At 34.5% G+C, this 23,698-nt stretch overlaps 1 protein-coding gene across 1 annotated transcript in view; it reads left to right on the top strand.

Moving 5' to 3' along the window:
• Positions 1-23,698, top strand: part of LOC123716472 (zinc finger protein 423 homolog) — a 53,536-nt gene that overhangs the window by 19,617 nt on the left and 10,221 nt on the right. Inside the window, exon 5 of the mRNA XM_045672236.1 lies at positions 18,422-18,645. Coding sequence (XP_045528192.1) covers positions 18,422-18,645 — 224 coding nt within the window. The remainder of the gene's footprint in view (positions 1-18,421; positions 18,646-23,698) is intronic.

Below are 23,698 nucleotides of genomic sequence, written 5' to 3'. Positions count from 1 at the left end.
AAATGACTTTTGCTAGATTGAATAGTGACATGATTCCGCAATCAAGTGGAGTTTAAAATGTGCATTTGCAATGTGGTATGGTGCTTCGGGAGCAGGGCGCGGACGGAAATGCATTTTCAATAATTGAGGGTCAGACGGGGTGGTGGGAGTGCATTAAAATGTTCACGTTTAACTTTCCAATCGTCACTGAGCTTCATGAGTTCTACCGTAACAAGATTTTCAGCTATTTTAGAATAGCTAATTGAAGGCTTGCATCATGCAGTGATACTTAGCTTCATGAGATTTTAAAGATACTATAGTTTATAACCGCCAATGCAAATATACGTCGCAAGGCAAGAGAAGCGAACCAACCGTTTGTTGGTTGTTGCAATGTGCAATGTTTTGACGGTTGGTCTGTCCCACGCAACCCACACATCCAACACACACAAAAGCGAAAAAAAGATACGAATGTGACTATGATATACAATATGTAGAAATATTCAATTAAACTATTACTCTTAAACGTGTACAACTTATTTATCTAAAACTTTCAAATGTGGTTATAGCTCTGCGACAACGTGAAGAATACTTTTGCGTGACACAATGATCTTATACAACGTATATAAATAATAAAAAAAAATTGTGTGTGAATAACAAAAGACGCAGCGAATTTGATGTGAACAAATAAATATCAAATATAATATTCGAGACGTCTCTGTTTTGATAATTAGTTAGTGTTCGTGTCAAGAACTAAAGGAGGTGATTGAAATCACAATATTTGTTAAAGTAAAATCATGGCGTTACGGTGTACGGTTAAGAGCTTGTTAAGATCTTTTATGCCTAAGAAAACTATGCTATTGTTGAAAGAAAACTCTTTTTACCGGATTGAAGCTATGTATTATTATAAATTTATAATAATTTTACATAATTTTAAATTTTTCCGACGTTTCGCGTGTTTTACAGCGAACCTTCAATCCGGTAAAAAAGTGTTTTCTTTCAATGTGTAAAGACTATGTTAACAAAAGACAATACTATATGCTATTGTTTTCAAGATTGTTGATACTATCACGTAAGCTACTCGTACGTAGATACATTACTAAATTAGTATAGCTCCCTATAGATTCACTATATTGTAATTTTCTTCGTGAGGCATGGCTGTGTAAGGTAATTTAAACGTAAGCATTCTCCTAGGAATTCTAGTTAGAAGGATGTAATGTTTGGTTAACTATTTTTAGTGATTTATATTTATTTTATTTCGATTAATATACGCACAGTAACCTGCCATTCTCTTTTTGAGCTTCATACATTAATTTATTTACAAAGAACGAGGTCTCGCTAACTTCAACTGCTGTAAAGAACTTGAAACGTCAATTTATACAAATAATAAAATAAATACTCGATTACAACCGTATAAACATATTTTTTATGTGTTGTTAACAAAAAACGAAAACAATAATTGCTTTTAGTAGTGGATTATTTTTGAAATTAAATTTAACAAATAAATAAAGAATTTATGAGAAGTATTTATCAGTTGCTTATAACATCGTGTTAAATCTAATTTGTAAAAGAAACACAAAAGTATTCTTGGTTATAGTCTTAGGGAACACGCGGCACCTCATCTGTGGCGCTCCCTGTTCGACAATAAAAATTTAAAATTCAAGGCCATGTTAACGAACCGGCCTCGCGAAGAAATTGATATTCAAATGTAAGATCCCATATTAACATTTATGGCAACTTTGCGGGGACGAGACAAAGGCTGCACAGCCCCCACGGAGACTTTGTGCCTTGACAGTCCGCCGAGTCGCGATCACTCGCTATAATATGCATGCGAGGACTACAAGAACTCTTAGAACATTCGAAATTTCACGCTCAATTTTCCAACTTATTAATGCCAAAACTTTCGATTTGGATAATTATCATAACCACTGAATATCAACAAAGGCCTCGTATTATTTTGCACCATTCATAACAAATAAAACTTTTGAAGAAAACAAATCAAAATCCCAATTTCAGTGGCTGCATTATTTATGTGATAGCTCCTTGACTGTCAACTCCCCTTTCTATGAAGTTGTGGAAATGTTTTGTTTTTATAACTTTGTGAAATCTGATCCTAAACTATCAGCTATAACTGACATGGGATTTTTTGATATAGTGGAGGTATAAGAATTTCGTTACGTTTGCTGTTCACGTTTCTTATTAATATCGGTCGGTTGGAATGGCCAGAGTCGTCCCAAGTGCCAGTTCTCTCCCAAATAAAATTGCTGCTATCTAAACAAAGAGCCCTAATTATTCGGCCGTGGCGGGCGGGGTCTCTCTCTTATGGGTGTTCTGGGGCCCATTTCGTATCTCGTATAGGGCCCTTGGGAACGGCGGGCGCCGCCTAGCCAATCGGTGGATGGTATAGCAAGCGATTCGCAACCTTTTTATAAATGACTTGTTCCTAGAGCTTACTATAATGTTTATCTTTAGGCACTAGAATTCTTATAAAAGAGTACAAAAGCTAACGTTATTGTGAAGTACCTAGTATAGTTAGTGTAGATATAATAATAATAAAATATGTGTTTATTCATTTTAAGTACAATTGCATTACCATGTGTATGATTTGGGAACCCTTTTAAGTAAAAAATACCTGTGTCAGGGTTTCCAGCTCTTTTATAACAAACTTAATTATACATTCCTTAAAATATTTAATTTATATATAATTTAGTTACATCTTTTATTTTATTTATTTTTGTTATTGATTTTTAACTGTTATCAACACGCTTGAGTGTATAAGTAAGTGTGTGAATGCAAATGTGTGAGTGAGTCAGTGAGTGAATGAATACAGTGTGTAACTACATACTAGGCCTCAGAAGAAGCTCTAACTCTGCGTAGGGTATGTTCACGAGCCAGTCCTTTAGTCGTATTTTTAGATTGTATAAGGTGAGCGGGTAGATGTTAAGCTGCCCATTTAATTTATTATAGATGTATAGAAATATTAAGTTATTTCAGTTAAGAATGTACAAAGTAATTAAAGGCTCAGGTACCACATATTGGTAGTAAAAAAACCGTCGTATTCATCGATTGTGGGCTATAGAATTTATTTTAATTTGCACCCGATATTATTCAAAGACAAAAGTCTGTTATAAAGGGTTTCCGAGCCGTTTTGCCTCCGGGCGCATTGTCATCACCCTACGCCTTTCAAAGATTTTATTGTGTTGAAATTATGAAATAAAAAGGCGATATCGTGTGTCGGGAGCGGTGCCGTGTGGGCGACGACACCCGACACCGGCCCGCGCCGCTCCAGACTCAGCCAGCATTGTGCCTGCCCGTTTGCCCGCCCGCTATTCACCCGCCACCATAAACTCATATTCGATTGCAGTGTTTAAGCATTCGATTGCCTTCGCCGGCATTAAAGGGTTCCCAAGAAGCACAAATAATAGCCGTCCCTTTTTACTTTTTTAGTATTTTACTGGAGCGAAGGGAACGCGTATTGTTTATATTTTGAATTGCGAGGAGTGAATGGGTCCTGAGCATTCATGGCTTTGGCACTTGGAGATCGTAAGGAGATAATAATGAGCGGGCGGACAAGGGCGGTACAGGGTCACCCGAGGTGGCAAAACAAACCACCCACCCTCTTGTGGTTTGCGTCTTCGACGGCATAATTATTTATAATTATTTTGGTACTCACTGCACCCTGTTAGTACACAACTTGGTATTCAAGCCTTCTAATACCGTGAAATCGAAACTCTAAGTATTGTTTTAAATTTTATAATTATTTATTAAACGTTAGCTACATGGTGTAAAGTCTTATTCTATAAAACTATTTATAAAAATATCTTAGGTTTTAACTTATCTTATTAGTCTAGTTAAATGTTTGCAAACAACTTTTAAAACATTCGTTAATAAAGGTCATTTGCCTTAATGCGTGTCGTCGGTCAAGAGTTAAACTTGAGTTAAACTTCAGCCCTGGGGAAGTTTTCATATTGCGTCAACACTTGACTCAGATGCACTTAACTTATGCATGGTTAGAGATATCTAGGCTCCCAATCTAAATAACTTGCCAAACTATCATAGACATAATAAGAGAATTAAAATCGAACGAAAATTGTGAATTTAGTTTTTCCTTCTTGATACACTTGTTATGCAATAGTTTGTTTAAAAGTATTTATCTGTATAGATAATTCCTAAATTGAAGCTATAATGGTATTAGTGGCATGGCGTGAAATTACAATCTACATCGATTTTCACCTTGAACGACCACTACTTTGCGTGCGGTGTATTGTTTGTTCAAAAGCGGAACTTGATGGCAGTTTTCAAGATGGCGCAGTAACTGCTTCACTGATCACCGCAGTGGTCGCAGCGGGCACTGAGCTAAATAAATGAATAAGCATGTCGACGATACTTCGCGAGAAATGGCAGGGTCGCGGAGTGCGTGGGAATCATGACCATATCGCGTGTAACTGTAAATTTAGTTCGATTTTTCAATTTTGTAACAGATTTGCGTACTGATGAAATACGAGACGAGCTGTGTGTTATCACCGATTAGATGCAAGGCTCTTGGCCGCGGCGGCGAGGTGTCGCAAAGCGGCGTTGATTGTATCGCCCTCCTTCATCTCGCCGCCAAGCCACCGTTGCGAGCCACTGATATTAGAACATACAAATCTAGCCTATTTTAATCTTGTTCATGACTATAATCGTAATTTACGTAGACTTACGTAACCTTGGAATTCCTCTTCCATGTATTAAGGTAGTTACTTAGGAACAGCGCACTCTATCGAGAACGAATGTATTCAGGGCGGCATTTTTAGGGGTTGAACTCTCGTTTGCACCCTGAAGATTGTACCGACATCTATTGGAGGGCGCTAGAAATAGAGATTTAATTTGCGTTTACTTCATGAAATAACTAAAATTATATTGGTCTAAAGATGATTTAGTACGGTTACGTTTTAACTATTATAAAGGATTCTACATGTGCATTGAAACTAAACTAATTGTTTAAACAACGTAATTAATAAATTATGTATATACTAAGGCTATCGACATACACATAATAATAATATAGAAATCGATAGAAGAAATTAAAGATCTGAACGATAACTACCTTAAAATATAATATATTAACTAAAATATATTACTATAAGGAGTCCCTTTACGAAAGGTTTCCGAAGATACTGGCAGCATTCCCCCTTTGAATAGCTAGACTAATTCTTTGTCCAAGGTAGCTGCCAGCTCTTCGGTCTCCTGTGATGTAGTAAATACCTTTTAGCTATTTCCTTAAAAAGCCTTATAGGCCTAGGAATCCACGGACCAAGGGTCTCGAAACCGAAAGAGACAAAATCATACTTGGAGCCTAGACTCCTGTATTTACAAGCTTTACCTTTTTCGCCGCTTCACAAGCCGCATCAGTTCTGTTGTTGGTTCCATGTAGATGGGAAGGGGTCAGCGTGGCTGAACAGGTTGCATCCCATACCAGAACGCGGCCCATTTTACATGGAATCAAACTCATACCGTCCGGTCTCTTGCAATACCTGTTAGCTCAATAGACTTGACACGTTGGCGGTGGCAAGGGACCGGTGCATGATAAACGTAAAGTGCCGCATGTCTCGAGAAGCAGCCTGCACTTTTTTGGCATCACAGTCCTAGCTTGTTAACATCACTGCCATAGGGGCATTTTTGAGGAGCGCAGACCGGAGCCCCAAGCCGTAGACAGGTTGAGATTCACAGCGTGTCAGGGTCAAGAAATGTTTCTGTATTTGACGAAGCCAAAAGCCTAGCACGTGCCGAACAATGTTATTGATTGATATTTTATATAATTTGAGAGTATGACTTTAATTTTATATCACAACTGTAAATTATTAACATATTTTATCCTAAAACAACTTTGCATTGAGCAAGTTATACGACCGTGGAGAAGTTATATATATAGGTCATATATTTATATATATATATAAGACCTATAGCTCTTATCAAAGTCAAATAAATTTATATAAATATTTTCGCGAAACTTTTACCGGCACATTAAGACTCAGTTCAAAATAGACTTCCATTACGAAATAATCCAGCCGACGTAGTGTCACTTATTGTGAAGGTTTTTGGTTGAAGTTGAAACGTGAAAAACTTAAAATAGTCTGTGGTAATGCTGTAGTGCATTATGAGCTGGGCGTGTTAGTTGGGCGGGAAGGTGGGCGGTCTAGCTCCGCCCCAGGCACCCACGTGGGCACCCAAACCTTATTATAATAAAGTCTATTTAATATTAAAATATAAAGCCTTAGAAATATTAAAGAGTTTCTTATTTTTAAAAATTCAGTTTCAGCTTATAAGATGTCATGAGATACACTTTACAGGTGTCATGATTTTATTGATGTGTATTTGAGGGTATTCCTATAATAAACCAGTCGTTGACTGAACGCGTAGTGACCATGACATGGTGTCAGATGTGGGATACGAACCCACGCCCATTTCTCTCTTTCTTTTCTTTATTGTAACTGTGATAATTCAACGCCTAAGATCCGAGATATTTCTTGTTATATCCAACCAACATTTAAAACAACCATTATTTAAAAATGTCACAACTAACACTTTCTATTTTTAGGCAACCCTTTAAGCAGGTGATGACTTAAAATGCATGAAATTAATCAATGATAAACTATCGACCACCCACACAACGTATACGTAACACGAAGAATTTTTCTTCTCATTTAGTCATCCCCACGAAGGAATCCTGGCCAAATATCCTTGTATTCATTCATTCTTCATCCATCATCATAGTGCAAATTTAAAATGTTGCTCCAAATATTACAAATGAAGCATTTAAATGCAATTGATTATTTTTTTACTATTATTTAATATATTAATATCAATTGAGAATGGGTGTTATTTACACTTCAAAAATGAAACTAATATTTAATTATAAAACGAAAGTTTTCTTATTACTTTCATTCAACGATATATTTATCACCTAAATGTTTGTTTATTCCTAAGAAATCGTCTTAAAACTTAAAAAATTAAATTGGTTAATATTAAAGTTAATAAACGAATCTATTTAATGACATTGCAATTATTACTTGCTAAGCCGAGCAAAAATATTGCTTTCATCGCAAAATTACATCTCGACAACATGACATAATGACTATTATTATATACGTACTAGCATTATTAAAAATTAATCTAGCATTGATTTCGTTAAGTTAAAATAATTGAATAAATTGGCAGGTGAAATAGTAAAACCAGAAGCAGGTGAACGTTTTACAAGATGTCTTCATTGACGCGTGCGCGTCTAATTTCGTAATTCCGGTTAAAGTTTACATTAACCAATAATTTTTGAGTTTTTTTTAAAACCATTATAAATCCGGTAATACGAAAAAGTTTCATTAAAAGTTATCTCTTTAGTGGAGTTAAACGAATTCACCCAAAATAGAATATCTTGACAAAGCCCTGTTCTACCTGCACTATAATTTACAAAATTTGCTTCAAGATTACAGGATTGCCATGCCATTAATCACAAATTAATTAATTAAGAATAAACAAATTAAATTTACCTAACATAGTCACATTAAATCGATACAAGAACCTTCACACAGAAATCTACAAAATTTTGTTAATGATTGTCACGTATTTGTCACGTCTTATATTAATATTACGTACGTACGTACATACGTATATACGTACTTTGAGATAGAAACAATCGAATGACGCAAATCTAATTTTGTTATTCCTATTGTACGAGATAGTTTATTTTGCGTCTTGGCTTCCTCGGCATTTCCTCTCCGGGTCTATTGTATTTACTAAAATACGTCGGCTTCGGCTTAGTTTATAGTTTAACATTCTCTTGTACAGTAATTTGCAAGTAATTCTTGGTTTATTTAGAAACAAGTAGCCTGCCTATCCTATACATCGGAATACGGATTTTCTAATAATATACATAATTATTAGTTATATAAATTTAAACTTTACTTTAACGATGTCAATTAGATAATCATTTGAAACGATGTATGCTATTATATTGGTGAAGTATCTATACAATAAATGGTGTGATGTCATAGTGAATTTGACCGTTTAGTGAGAACTCAATCTAAAAACTCAATCAAAATAAAAACTAGCCTGTTATTGTTTGTAAGCATCCCTCAACGGCAATATTAACGAGGTAACTCTTGTAGAAGCAGTTAAGGGGCGGAAATCCATCTAAGTCGCTGTTGTAAGTGGTGGCCGGATGTGCGCGCCACTACCGGACTTTAAGGGGCTTAACTTCCTGTCCGAGCCCTCACTTTTCACGAGGCCCATATATTACTATTAAATGCAAATAATTCTTACAGATAAATGTTTGTAAATTTGTGATATAGAGACAATAGAAAAACGTGAGATTGTTTTTTTTTGGGAATTCCTAAAAATACGTTGGAATTTTAAGATTTTGAAATTATAGTGACTTGTCGATCTAAACAATTATATTAGCCCTCCTATTGGCTGGTTGTTCATGGGGCAGGTGATGTCGATACTCAACCGCAGCATCAGATCACCTGCAGAGGGCAGACGCCGGAACTACGTGCCGATTCGCCTTGCGCGCGCGACTGCATTCCCCCTAAAGGGAATATAGCAATTTATAGACTCTAAACTAAAGTTTAGAGTCTATAAATTGCTATGTTCGTATTATTACTATTATTATTTATTAAAAAAAAGAAATATGTATATAAAATGTATGTATGATGAATGTATGTATGTATTTATTTATATAAAATGGAGCTGCAACACAATTGCAGTTAGCATCTAATAACATGGCAAAACACTATAATACAGTCACTAACAAACATAAATTCACACTAGAATTCATGTATCTTATTCTCGAATCATCGTGAAAAATCGTTTTTCGGTCAGTGATTAGCGAAACGTGATCAGTGTTTTTTTTTGAGGGTCGTGGTGACTAATTCAGCATAACCCACCTAGAGGTGATAAAAAGCTGCATGACGCGCCGTGGCAATCGTTGGTCACGAGCGACCGTGGGCCGTGTTCTAAGTTTGCCGATTTCTCTACGCTGACCATGAGTTTTGATTATTTAGAATTTTATAAGCAAACTACGAAAGCTACTAAAATCAGTTACTAAAGTGTAGCATAAACTATTGCAAATTTGTACATTCTTAATATATGAAACAACACATTACAATCCTATACCCGATATTTATCAGGTATTCCTGATCATCATCAGTGACAAAGGCCCATTAGGGGGTACAGCCCCTTACTGCAAGTATCTTTCGGTATCGTACTCGATCTCGTGCTTCTTGCGACCAATTTTGAACATTAATTGTTACGAGGTTCTTGACAACTTCCACCCACGAACGCATAGATCATGCGTTCTGGGCATCGCTAATTCAATATAAAAACATGTTCGAATATGGCAGTTAGGAATTTTGAAATCTTTAACTATATCAAAAACGGATTCCAAGATCTAAAATCTCCTGATTCATACAGATTCGCTTTGAGATAAACAGAAAATAAATATATCTCTATATATTTATACAAGACTCGTTTTTACTCACCATTGATAGATATGACAGTAATTTCTTTACTTAGATAAATATGGCAATAAAATTGTTTTAAAGTTTGAATTATCCTTTAATACAAAAATAATGGCGACAATCTAAAGTTTCCGATAACCTCTGCGTAGTAGGCGCTAAGTTGCGGAACTATCACCAAACTGGGCATGCCTCCCGCTTCGATACACCAGGGGAGATGTCAGTCATGCTTTGACATAACGCACAGTTATTGAATGAATATTCCCACGGGGCTGGATCACTGAACTTCTAGGAATTTTATTAGATCATTTAATACCTTTGGCTTTGTACTAAACTAATTTATTATTAAAGTATTCAAACGTAATATTTTACAGCAATTAATATTTACAGTGGTAAATAGTGAACTCTGAAATTAAATGTTTAAGCTAAGATTACCAATACAGCATGCCATTTTTGCGTGACGCTCAATTCGTATTGCAAGTAGCACAAATGAGTTTTTACGAGGTCATAATCACGGCCCGACATGATGATAAATAAAGGCGTCAAACACCGCTATCTGCTAAGATCAGGCGTTACGGTCACGTATCCCTCACTCCCACGTCTTAATTGACCTATTTCGTCTCAGCGTACGTAAAACCCGCCGCCTCTAGGATACAATCGCGCCGCACGACGTGACTTACCGTATCACAACTCAATTCTTGTCACATATTTGACAAGCTATGTTTACGAATATTACGAAATTCGCCTCAGAATATTTGGAAAAGGCTCTTTGTTCTGAAAGGTCCTTGTTTTGCAATTATCCTGTCTGCGTTCTACATGATTGGGCAAGGCTCTCGAACCATATAATCTTTATTCATTTAATAAAATACTTTTGTTGCAATAATTACTTAAAGAACTCTAAAAACAATAACGCAAGCTGAGCAAAATTAGATATTTACTGCTTGGGGTTACCAAGTCACTTTCTAACGACGTGAAGTTAAAAGGTGTTGGTGCTAACAAAGTCGTTATAATGATGATATCAACAGACACATTTGTTGAGTGTTTATTACGATCGTGTTGGAATCTCACACGTTTGTGGTTAAAAGTGTTAAATTATGTCACGATTAAATCTGGTTCAAGATTGTCCCTAATAGAGGTTCTACTTCTGAAGTATAGATTATATCAAGGCTCTATAGGATTGGTAGTATTACGTGTACAGTGATCTATGGGAATTAATCAAATGCTGCAACCGGCAAATAAAATAATTAATTCATAATTTGCCAATAGTGTAGGTTCTTTAAGTATATATTCTCTGGTTTACCCGAGTACTACATTTAAAAAATCTGTTAATCGAAAGGTTTATGTTTACAACTATTTCGGCAAACCCTGACTATCACCGATATATCGGCATCGGTATCGTATCGGCATAAAGGCGTATCAATGCATCACTATTTACAAACTTTAGAATGTAGGTACACAATGTAATTGTTTTTGCGTCAAATAAAGTGACGTTTTGTTTTTTATAAGGTTTAAAGTTATGTAAATAATATGATAAATTCGCGTAAGAGAAATTACTTATATATAAGAACGTGTTATGTCAATGCATTATAATGATATTCTGTCAATTTTTGAACGGCATTATATGACATTATTTTGATCTAATGAAACGTTTTTTGTTTAACAAACGAGATCAGGTTATCGTCATTTTAGCCTCATAGAAATCAAATATGTACTATGTGCTTCTAACTTTTCCATAATAAATGTTCATCCATACGAGTTACAGACTCCTTTAGAGAGTAGATTAGGATGAGCATCAATCATACTATGACCTTGTACAAAACTAAGTATCCTTTAAGGTACTGCAATTGGCATAATATAACTGTAACTAGTGTACCTTTATTTTCATTTAAAACAAAATCTTTTAATTTTGTAAAAATTGATATTTTATTGTTTTTCAAATACCTGTCCGATTATGGCGCAGTCACTTTAGTATCTCTTACAAACCCTATGGATAATTCATAGATATCTTTTTTTCACATAAAACCCATATTCCGTATCAGGTGAAATGGCGAAATAAACAATGCGAACGTTGTGACATTACCCCAGGGACCACCCTGCAGTCACATCTCACGCTGCGATCTTCATAGATAAACGCCCTAATCAATTTGTTTATCTTGTGTGGCCTTCATTTTACGCCTATTGAGATGAGATTGCTTTAAATCTCACCTTAAAACCTTCTTAAAGTTACGTGATTGCGTAACTTAAAAACGTTTATAATAAGAATTCTGAATTCAGTTTATCATTATTACTTCAATACTTCCCTTGAATAAAAGAACATTTATAGATACAGATTTATTTAATTATAATGAACAATTTGATTGCTGCATTACTATACCTATTAGTGCCTTTTAGTCTGTGTCTACTATAATCGAATGAACTAAATGAATGAATGAAAATAAATGAACGAATAATTTTCCCATTTAATTATATATAATGTTATAGAAATTACTAATACACCAACATATTTTTAAATATTAAGAGTCAAAATATATAACTAACAAATTAATTTTGCTTGTTTTGCATTGTTTATGCTCTTAACAAAAAATGCTTGAATATCGATTAAATGCTTTAGGTGTATAACGACGTTTGACTCAATTCGCCACACCAAAAAAAAAATTCGAAGCTAACAAATGACGATTGAAATTACGCTATAGATAGTTCGCTATTATAAATGGCTCACTTAATATGCGTTAATGTATCTTAATGGTGTAAATTATTATTTCATACACTTATATATTGAAAGTACTTTCAAGTAGATTTGAGTCAATATATATCTCTCTAATTATTAGTCTACAGGTTATTCAGTAACAAATATGTTATTAATGACAATATTTCAAAAATAGGGGACTGTACTCACTTTCGTTAGTCTTAGGAAAGTCTTATTTGCGTGTTACCTGTGGATTTCTTCACGATCCACTTTCGATTTTTTACAGAATGGTTATAGAATCTTTATTACTGTATTAACTTCTGAATTAGTCAATGAATTAACTGTGCTTGACCAACTGAAACTTGAACCACATTGAAAATGTCAGTATGAAAATTTCTTTTAGGATGGTCTGACCCATCTCCATGCATTTATTATGTATCTAACACATACAGAAGTTTAACAGAAGGGTACCAAGTGCAAATGTAGCTTAGACCCTCATCATTGGTGGCAGTGGGCTTTCGAAGATAAGAAATGCTCGCTTTTTCATAATACTTTATTCAAGACCAGAGATTCAGTTCAGTGACAGACTAATCGGTGGTGTCAGAGAGGTGCGGGACACTTAAGTATTAATGTTTAACCCTTCCGTACCCGACGCCTGTCAATCCTTTATTCAATGTAACTTCGCTTGAATATTTTATGTTCATTAATTTGTCAGATCTTACGTCCGTTTAGTTAACAATACGTTAATGTAACATTGTTTATTAGGTTGTATTGAGCCATTTTAAAATATTATTATATGGCGACACAATCTTGCATTTACTATTAGCTATAGTTAACTTTTTATGATAGGTGTAATTTGAATATTTAAATATATATATATATGCGGGATGTTGTCAAGAGCCAATAGAGCTATAGTTAACTTTTTATGATAGGTGTAATTTGAATATTTAAATATATATATGCGGGATGTTGTCAAGAGCCAATGCTATAAGTTTTTTAAAGTATGGTAAGTAAGTTATGTAATTTTTTTTTAAATTATTTCAGCTTCGTAACATTTTATTTAACGGTTTATCAAATCGCTAGAGGGTCTTAAAATGCAGATGTTTCTCAAGTTGATCCGCAAAATGACCGCGGTTGGTGTCGCCAGTAATCTCCGTAATATATTCACAACTAAAAGGTAGAAAGTCCAGCAACTGTATTACTCCCTATGGTCCAATCGGGAGACATTGGTGGGAGGAATTTTATGAAATATATTCTATCGTTTTGTATTACTTAATATATTTACAATGAAATAGGTGATAAAGGAAAATCGGTTGTAGCGTATTTATAGTTTCTCTAATCGTTAAAAAATACTTTAACGTAAATTAAACAAATTATTTGAATAACTAGAGGACATTATTCATTTATTCAGTCAGCAAGACTCATGTATACATTTGTTTAGTATAGTTAGAGAGAAACTAGCATTCAGGTTGCAAGCATGTCCACCTGAACACCACCCTCGTTAACACTGTCGTATAAACACTGTAATATTTATAGATTCCATTTTGTGGGAGGCATTGGCGCCCATTGGTCGCGCTACTCATAACAAAAGCGAAAAGAAAAAGCTCGGGAAAACCGTACACCGTATTCAAAAAGCTTTTAGTGTCATCCCGCTGTCATATTTCACGTTTGTGAATATCGACTCTCTCATTTGAGACGAAATGAATGCGTGGAATTGTCAACGATTGATTACGTGTGGGATTTTACGAAGTTCCATTAAGATTTATCATTTCCATTCTTGTCTTAAAGTATTGTGTTTGTTTAGTAAATTTTTGAAACCGTTTATGAGATGTTATATTCCCTTTGTTAAAATCGAAACACTGTCTTGGCAAAAGTATAGTAAAACTTATAGTTGGGTGCAAGGGGGGAAGGGGGAAGCAGTAGGCGGGGCGTCCACTAGGCCTAGGCGGGGCGAACGGGTGCTGAGGTGCAAAGGCCCGGGCACACTGCCTTCGACGCCCATTAGAACCTCACAGTCGCATCGAAAAGCTCAACGGTGTCGCGCGCGTTGCACAACTGCATTAAATCTTCGCTCACCTGACATTAAAGACTTGAATGTAAAGGTGCGCTCCGATTACTGCTAATTACCCGGTCAATAACAGTCACCTAAATAATTGGCGGAAAGGAACCGTATTTAGCAGAACGGGCACCCCTTCAATTAGTGCCACCTGTCGGACACGCGTTGCGCATTAATTTGCACTTGCGATAACTTTGCCCTCAAAAAACATCAAAATTTTGACGTCAATGCACCTGCGGGAATTCTGACAAAACAAACACCAGGGAACCGATGTAGTCCCGCTGAGAGGGTGCCGACGATATGATCATGCTATTTAAAGGCAATAGTAGTAGATTAGAACATTTGATAGAGAAAATTCAAGCTAATAAAGAAAATCACGACGTGTCGACCGACGATATTAAAGGTGAGTTTCATTTTTTCTATTTTTTTAACTGTTCATATAGTATAGTTAGGTGACACAAATAAGGCATACCTTATTTTATTTATTATCAAACCAGCGGGTTTATAATAACGATGCACTGGTAAAAAGTGTAATAAGTATATTTATTTATTAAACTTTGTAATTAATGAAACAAAACTAAAATGTCACTTAGGCTTTATTGGGAACCTTGTGTCTTAATAATGCCTTAATAAAAACTAGTAAACATTCCACTTATTAAGGTATACAAAACGTTCATCAATACTTATATTTAATCTAATGAGATCCTATTAATGACTTTTGATCATTTTAGATCAGATTTAATAATTTCTCATCATGTAAAAGTACTATTAATCAGCCTTTTTTCATCTTGTTTTTTAAACAATCTCGTAAACAGTAACATATAGATATAGATTTTTTGTAAATCGAGTTATATAATGTAGTATATAATAAGTTAAAGCTAAAATAATTTAAAAATATAAGATTTTAATCAAGGTAAATAAAACCTCTTCTACCGTCAATAAGTTATTCATTATTTGTAACGTGAACACAACATAAACTTTGCTACTTGTAAAAAAGGTATGTATAATTATTACATTTCATATAGCTTTTCTTGTCTACGTAGAGTACGATTTAAACGCGTGGTTATACTATGACAGTATAATTAACGAGATTCTCGTCAGTAAAGTATCATTTGTTATATTGCTTTGATAAGGTTAGGTATGTGTGTATTTTGATGTAGTATATTCAGTTTTCGCTGTACCTAGAGTTTTTTATAGCATATCTTTTCGTCCGGAGACACGTCGATCCTGGTTGCATTTTTAATCTGTGCGTTATATAGCCATCCTTGATAAATCGGCCTCCATTCCTCAAACAACCTCTTCATGATAATTAGCAGATTATAAAATGTATAAATGTTAAACGAAGTCCAGTTAGTTCCACAATTTAACTCCAGAAATATGGCATAAAAGTTGAAATATATAACGTATAAAATATATTTTAGATAGACTGACGAAATAAAATTCGTATTCAAATGTAATTAAAAATACAAAACACAATAATAACTTGACAAACGTAAAAATATATTTAATAAACAAATGAAAACAGATGCAGAAATTCTTAAAATATACATACTGGTGTCCCTTGTTCTAATTGGCTTGAAACTAGTGTCCTAATATGTATATATTAATAATAGTGTAAACAATTATACCCCTGATTAATTGTAATGACAAGGTTCTATCGAAGCGTAAATAAATAATTACTTCATACTAACCCGTATATACCCTTCAAATTATTCACAGTGATTTTACAATAGCTACAAAATTTCAATTTAGCTTATAAAATACCTACTCAATGGGCTGGAAAATTAATCAACTAATTAATTTGTAAATTAGGCTTAGTGCGGAATAATTAGTGTGTTAAAGATTTTAAATAGCTTATCAAAATGTCAGAAATGTTTATGGCAAGACTCATCATATATTTGCGATATTTGTTTTAAAATAAGTGTTTGATGATTTGCTATTTCAAAAGAGTACCGAAAGTTTTTTTACGCCGGCTTTTTCTCTCGGCCAACATCCTCCGTCTTCTTTGCCGATGAGTAGGGATATCTACTTATTTAAATTTAATGACGTGGAGTAAGTGATACTTGAAGTTCCGTAATAAACATATTTGTTTTTCATAGGTCTATCTATGTTTTCTACTCCCCAGAGAGATCATGTTATTGAAGAATACGAGCTGATCTGTAAAGGCCCTTGAGGCCAACAGCGAGATTGCATAACAAAAAATAAATATTGTAGAAGTCATTTATTGATCAAGTCTAATAAAAACAAGTATAATGATTGTTGTTTGAACATATCAGATGTTTAAAATTCCTTAAATTCAAAATATTATTAAATTAAACAGACATATAAATCCAATATAAGAACTTCGTTTCTTCGTATTTAAAGTCCACTTTGAATTTTACTTTAGCTACAGAAAGTTTTTTAAATAATTATCTACTAATTTATTGTAAAACTCTCTATAACCAGACGTCGTAGTAAGTTTATCTCACAATTACCGAGAGATAGAAATCGAATTAGGAATAAGCATATTTAAATGTTTATAGTAAAGCTTCTTCAATTTTTAGCATGAACTCATTTAACGCTCACTTCGCGTGCCGTAATATTGGCGATCAGACAACCCAGCCCGGTGCATGACAACGGTCAGTGTGGGCTGAGGTTTTCACGCCAGCATTTGGCGATTGGCGCTGATTGTCGAGGCGCCGGTTGAGGTGTCTCATACGACGCAATTAGGAAGTCAGCTTCCGCCGCCCACCACGGCGCTAAGTCACCCGAAGAATTGTCAACAATCATTGTTAATTACATATACAGAATAGATATACAACGAGGTATACTAATCTAAAGAATTGACACAAAGAATTTTGTAAATATACCGGGTGTATACTTCGAATTTCAAATTGTATTAATTATAAATTTAAATAATATGAGAAACACTTTCAATAGTAAGTGTTGTATTTCGCCCTTTATTTTTATTATTATAATGTTGCACATGAAACTATATAACTTAGTTACATAACAAACCTCCTAAAATAGTACATATAAAACGACACTCAAATGCCAACGCAAATACACATAAACATATACGTACGCCCAGACACACCAATATTTATATTTTATGACAATTCTTTATTAATATATACATTTGCTTTTGTCATTATTATAAAAGCTGTTGGCTATCTAAATAAAGAATTAAATAGTTATATCAACCATACAATGCTGAAGCTAGTTTATAACCAATTCATTATAATAATGCAAGCTACTTAATTAAGCTGTCTTACTTCATGGCTGGATTCAATTGTCATTATTTTCTCCATTACGGTCGTTACGCGTATCCGGGGCGTGAAGGAAGATAGATTGATATAAATAGTTTCCCTTATTACACGCGATATAAAGTAAGAAAATAGCTGGTTACGTCGTAAAAGGAAAATTATACGAGATATTTGCGGTTACTTTTAGAATATGAATTTTTAAAGTAAATTTATTGATTATTTAGTATTATTATTAAAAAGGCCTTATTAATTTTAATGACCATAATAAATTAATAACACATATAAGAAGTAAAACTGTTTGTAAAATAGTATATTAAATTAAAGCGTCTCCTAAGATATTTAATTTTGAGTGTTGCGTGCGATTGTCCACCATGAGGTCGTTCACTTGCTTGTACGGTGAAAGAAATCAAAATTATTATCATTTATTGTAAATGGCTAGAAAAATAAAATAGTAATTGATAATTTCATATGAAACAAACTATTCTATCTATAAAGAATTTTTTTTCTAATCATGAAGTGCTATAGGAAAGCTGAAAATTATATTAAAATTTGTTTCAATAACACTCATCGGGGTGAAATTCGCCACCGCCATAGATCCTGATCTCATCTCACATTACTCATCATTTGCGTGCTCCTCATAGCGGCACATTCAATTTGTTTATATTTCGGAAATCTGCCGTAACCATATAACGTATATTATGCCTTCAAATAACTTGGGCTTTTAGAATAATTGTCTTCCATTTTGGCAGACTGTACATTACTATTTCAAAGTGTTACTTCCACCTACCTTCAATACATAAATACATATGGTAACTTACTATAGTCATTGTTTTAGGGTGGTTTTAATTGTATTTATAATGGTTATTTAAATACTGCTACTATAATATTTATCGAAGTAACCTTCATCCTCTAGGCTCACTATAGTAATTACATAATTTGCAACCTTTAACGTATTATTTAATTGTAACAGAGGCACTGGGCAGCGTAGGTAGCGCAGCAGCAAGCTCTTGGCCATCCTCCACACCGGAACCATCACCTTCTCCAACCTCTACACCAACATCTGCTGACGCTGCTGATCCTGAAGCCGAAGGAGATCCACCCTTTACGCTCGGCGCAACTGAGCACACGCCCTACCAGTGTCAGTTCTGTGATAAGGCGTTTCCCAGGCTGTCCTACTTAAAGAAACATGAACAGGTTCGTACACTATTGCAAAATGGTATTTTTTAATATTAAGATAATATCTCCAACAATACAGTCTAAGGTTAACTTGTAACACAACAAGCTTGACTAGAATAGCTATTAAAATAGTCATATCTACGAATTCTCCGGTTCTATCATACAAATTTCGAGCTTCATTAGCAAGTGTATGTCCAAAACGGCCCATTTGGAAAGCCAGTGCGTATAGATATGCATCGTAGTTGCGAGCCAGTCCACGGCCCTCACAGGCTGACGTCTGGCCCATTACAGAGGCCGTATATCTCGGCTCCTTTGTGCAACGCCACTGTAACCGCACCACGATCGGCCGACACACGCCGGGACAGATGTAGACTAGATAAGGCAAATAGAACCGTCACTTTGCATAATCCCTACCACAGTTCAACTAGATTTGCATCTAGCTGTGTCAAAAGTTCTGCAGATGTTCCGAGAAAGCATTCTTTTATATGGAAAAATCGTAAAAGGATTCTATTAGATAATCGGCATGCAATTGCAGTCACCTTTGCAGATATCAATCTCAAGGCGAGGTGTGTGCCGACAAATGTATCGGCAAGATCGCGTCTTAGCTAAGAGACAGTCTGTGACGGCCGGAAATAGGCTCGAGATAAATCCCTGACTACACTCAGCTATTTCTTTATCTGTTATCATATTTTAATCAGTGCTTTCGAAAAGTATTCCCTCAGGTTCCATTCTATTTGTTGGGAGCAAACTGAATAAAGCATACGTGTATTAAATAGCAATTTAGTGGTCCGTAATACAGTATATATTTTAATTTAAAAATTACTTTAACAAATTAAAGTTGGTATGTAGAATAATGAGGGACTGGGACTATTATCCGAGCCTGTACTGATGACCTCTGGGCAGCGGCTGTGTGAACCGGCGATGACATCGCATTACGGCACCTGGGAAAGTCTCGGTAGCCCGTCATTTCGGTGCTTTATTGGCTATCAAGCCGCTTAAACTAGTTTCGAATGTCTTTTGGTGCGCTTTACTCGGAAAACTTAACAACGTATGAACATTTATGTCTGACTCTCCCACGGCGTATGTTGTTATAAATTAAGTTGAATATTCGCGTGTAGTTTCGCTATAAAGTGTGTTACGGTATCTTATCGTACGCGCATCGGGGATGCTTGTGCAGTCAGCACCCAGGGGCCAGCTCCCGTCGAGTATTTGTAATTTAAATACTGCTTATTGATTCTTTGCACGAAGTCGTGAATAATATAGTCACTAGTTGGGTCAAACAACACTTAGCTACTTAATCAATTACCATGTCCCGTACCATGTGTGATTGATATAACCGATATATATGTATATGTAATTAGATATATATTTTAATGTGGCTTTAATTTTATACTACGAATTATATGTTTTATTGTATTAAGTATTTTTATTTAAAAAAATGTATCTATTTTTGTAATAGGAGGCAAACGGATAGGAGGCTCTTCTGATATTAAATGATACCGCCGCCCATGGACACTCACATTTCCAGAAGGCTAGCAAGTGCGTTGCCGGCATTACAAGAATTGGAACGCTCTTTTCTTGAAAGATATTATCATTATTGCCTTCAATCATTTAAAACGTATTTGATTTTATTTTATTGTATTTATAAAATATAGATTACGATGAACGAAAATATATTTTAACAGATATATTCTGCTTTAGGATGCTCCTATAAATGGAAACTACGCAACATTTATGCCCTAGCGCTAATACGTATGCATGTCAATAGCTGATAAAATCATAACAAGTGTTTCAATTACAATTTACAACTTTGCTAACGAGGTCTGTAATATTGTAGGCATTATAAATTTTCGCCAAAGCTTTAAACTAGAAATAATGCTCATTGAGACGTTAGTTTTATTTTTTAATTAATTCTCTTAATAAAAACACTTAATATAATTTCTTATGTTTAATATTCTACTCCACAGTCATTGTAACCATGGACTATGAAATAGTCTTAATAATCTCGTTAATCTATAGACCTATTAATGTAGGCAAAACGAATAAAGCACAAATTGTATTAACTGTTTTCAACTAATAAAACTTTGATGTTGTTAATTTATAACCTCAGTTACTTATAATGACAGCTGACAATAATAACATTGCTCCGACATGTTCAGTTACAGTGCTTGCTATGCCTTAACACGTCAACAAAATTACAAGTCTTGGTTAGAGTAGTAATAACAATGGCCAAGTAGCAATATTTCTAGGTAAGTTCTTACGTTTAAACAATGAACTCCTTTTGATAAAATCTCAATATTTGTATTAATTAGTTAGGTGTTAGTCCAATACAAATTTAGCATACCACTTATCACAGGTCAGATATTTTAATAATATGAGTCTATATAACCTCAACCAAACTAAAGATTGGAGCTATATATATATATATAAGCTACTCTATTGCAATATTCGCAATAGAGTAGCTTATATTCGTACAAACGGTCCTGACAGATGAACAGCATTCTAGAATTTACTTGAATATAAACAAAAAAATAGTTAGAAATCGGTCCAGCCATTTACGAGGAAATTAAATAGAAACACACGTACAAAAGATTTACATATATGTAAAGATAGTCTTAAATTTGTGTATCTACTGGCTTTTTGAAGGCTGACCTCTATATCGCAATTACTTATAAAACAGACAGGTCTGGGTATTCATGTTTCTGTAGTATTACGATTTCTTGCTTTAAAAAACATATTACAAGTATACTTCATGGATAAGTTAAGCCATGCCGTGAAAATTAGATATAAAAAAGGTAATTGTGTATCATTATTACTATACATGTGTTCAAACAGACATTTATAATAATTATATTCTGCTGCGATTGTTAGATGAGTTTTGATTCATTTGTTTGAAAAAATAAGTGTAATGGAATAGGCAATCATAAGTACTGTAACATTCTTAACATATTTTTGGAATGTCTCGTATCGATTTTTTGGGAATATTTTCAACACAGTTTTCACTATAGTAACTGTCGTAGATCGCGAGTGATTACGGCACTCACGTAAAGTGGTTGAAATTCCATAATTCTCTTTAGATAAGTAGGATTAGAAAAATGTAAATATTTAAACATTTTTGTACAGTAAGTACTTACTTGTCGTTTAAAAAAATAACAGCATACAAAAATTGACAGGCCGCTTTATCGAACACATATGCCAGATTAAAAAAACAATCTACTATTTGGCCTATTGGCCTTCAGTTGCATCATCATTGTTTTTCCCCAGTTTTGGCCTAGTAGTTTATACGTAGACTCATCCCTGGGGTCGTAGGTTTGATCCCCGGATCCCCCGCGATCAGCGGAAGGAAAACATTGTGAAGAAACCGGCATGCCTAAGACCCAAAAAGTCGACGGTGTGTTTCAGGCACAGAAGGTTGATCAACTTCTTGCCAATTAGAAATGATTACGGAACTCATGCAGAAATTTGAGGCCCAGACCTAAAAAGTTTGTAGCTCCATTGGTATGTAAACATTGTAAATCTCTAATAGTACTCTACTAGTAGTAGTAAGATATAATAGTAGTTTTTGATCCACGTTTTACGGGGCCGGAAAAACATTGTATGAGTAATGTCGATCATTCAAATGTTAAGACTTAACGTCTAAACCATAATCGCTAAAGCAATTTAGTAAAAGCGTGAAACGTTGTCAGTTTTGGACAGAACCTTAAGTCAGGTTCAGTGGTGTGAAGGCCAGCGCTATTCTTCCACTTCCAACGACTGTACACCCATTTCCATAATTAGCTTATGAATAATCCTTTGTTTATCTGTAGACATTTTTACAAATAGATACTTATTTTAACTAATTCAATGGTAATACAGAAATGTCATGTAAACTAAAAAGTTATTAGTCTACTTGTAGAACATTCTTTCCTTTAGTCAGGTTTTGTTTTTATTCATTTTTTTTATTAATCGTAAAGTCGTGGTCGCTGCATAAATTTAAGATAGAAAGGTGTCAATCATTTCTATTTGTTCGATTCTTTATTAGATAATTGCTACAGCTCCCGGCTCGGAATTTAATCATAGAATCTATTCGCCGTACTGCTGCTAACAATAATTTAGTGATGGTAAATCGATATTTTATCTTCCTTCGGGTTATTGTAATTCAGTTAATTATATCTCGTAAAGCATCGTTTCGAAGTATATTTGGTATTTCCCTACATACGTAAAGTTTCCCCCCAAAGCAAAATCATACTAATGAACACACCGAGGCCTATACGTTATATATTAAAGGTAGGTGCAGTAGATAGGTATGCCATTCGAATTCATAGTTAAGTTTAAATAAATTTGTATCTATTAGATATAATGGCTTAATAATGTCCGATTTTCATGGTGAATAACAATTTTTATTAGATATATAATACAATTAAACAATATTTTCAATTTAACCTACAAAGTAATAATTTAAATTATTAAAAAGAAAATCAAAACAAATAGAAAAAGTTTGTTAAACCTTGTGTACCTTACGTATACTTGATGTTTTGCGATACATATTCGTTGAGCTAGGAAAGTACCAGTTCTGGAGTCACCGCTACTAACTACCAGGCGCCAACTTAAATGTTTAATAAGCGGCTATGGACTTGAACCCCACGTAAAAGTTAGTATATACTTCCTGGGTACTATCAAATTAGCATAGAAAAGACATGATAAATGTTTTGGAAATATGCGTGTTCAGATTGACCAACTGTTGACACGGTTTACGTGATTACTCCAAATTTGAATCGCTGAAAGTGCACGATGCACTAACAGCTTACGAGAATAATTTTATATATTCGTGAATAGGTGTATTTAAAATGTTTTTTATAACAATAAATCAGTTTTGAATATTGCTCTCAAAAAGGCGAAGCCTCCTTCAAGCCCTTAATTATCGTGGTCAGCCTGCCAGATGGCTTTGAGAAAATCTCATTGCCTTAAACATCTTATCCTGCCCATAGGTCTCCGTTTCGCACCTTAGGCCTCTTGGTGCAGATATCCCGTACTAATATATTTTTTATTATTCACAATTCATGTGGTAAGGTACATCTTAAGGATCCGTAGG

This window comes from Pieris brassicae, chromosome 11 (assembly GCF_905147105.1).
Source record: "Pieris brassicae chromosome 11, ilPieBrab1.1, whole genome shotgun sequence".
NCBI lineage: Eukaryota > Metazoa > Arthropoda > Insecta > Lepidoptera > Pieridae > Pieris > Pieris brassicae.
This window is presented reverse-complemented; position numbering and strand designations above follow the sequence as displayed.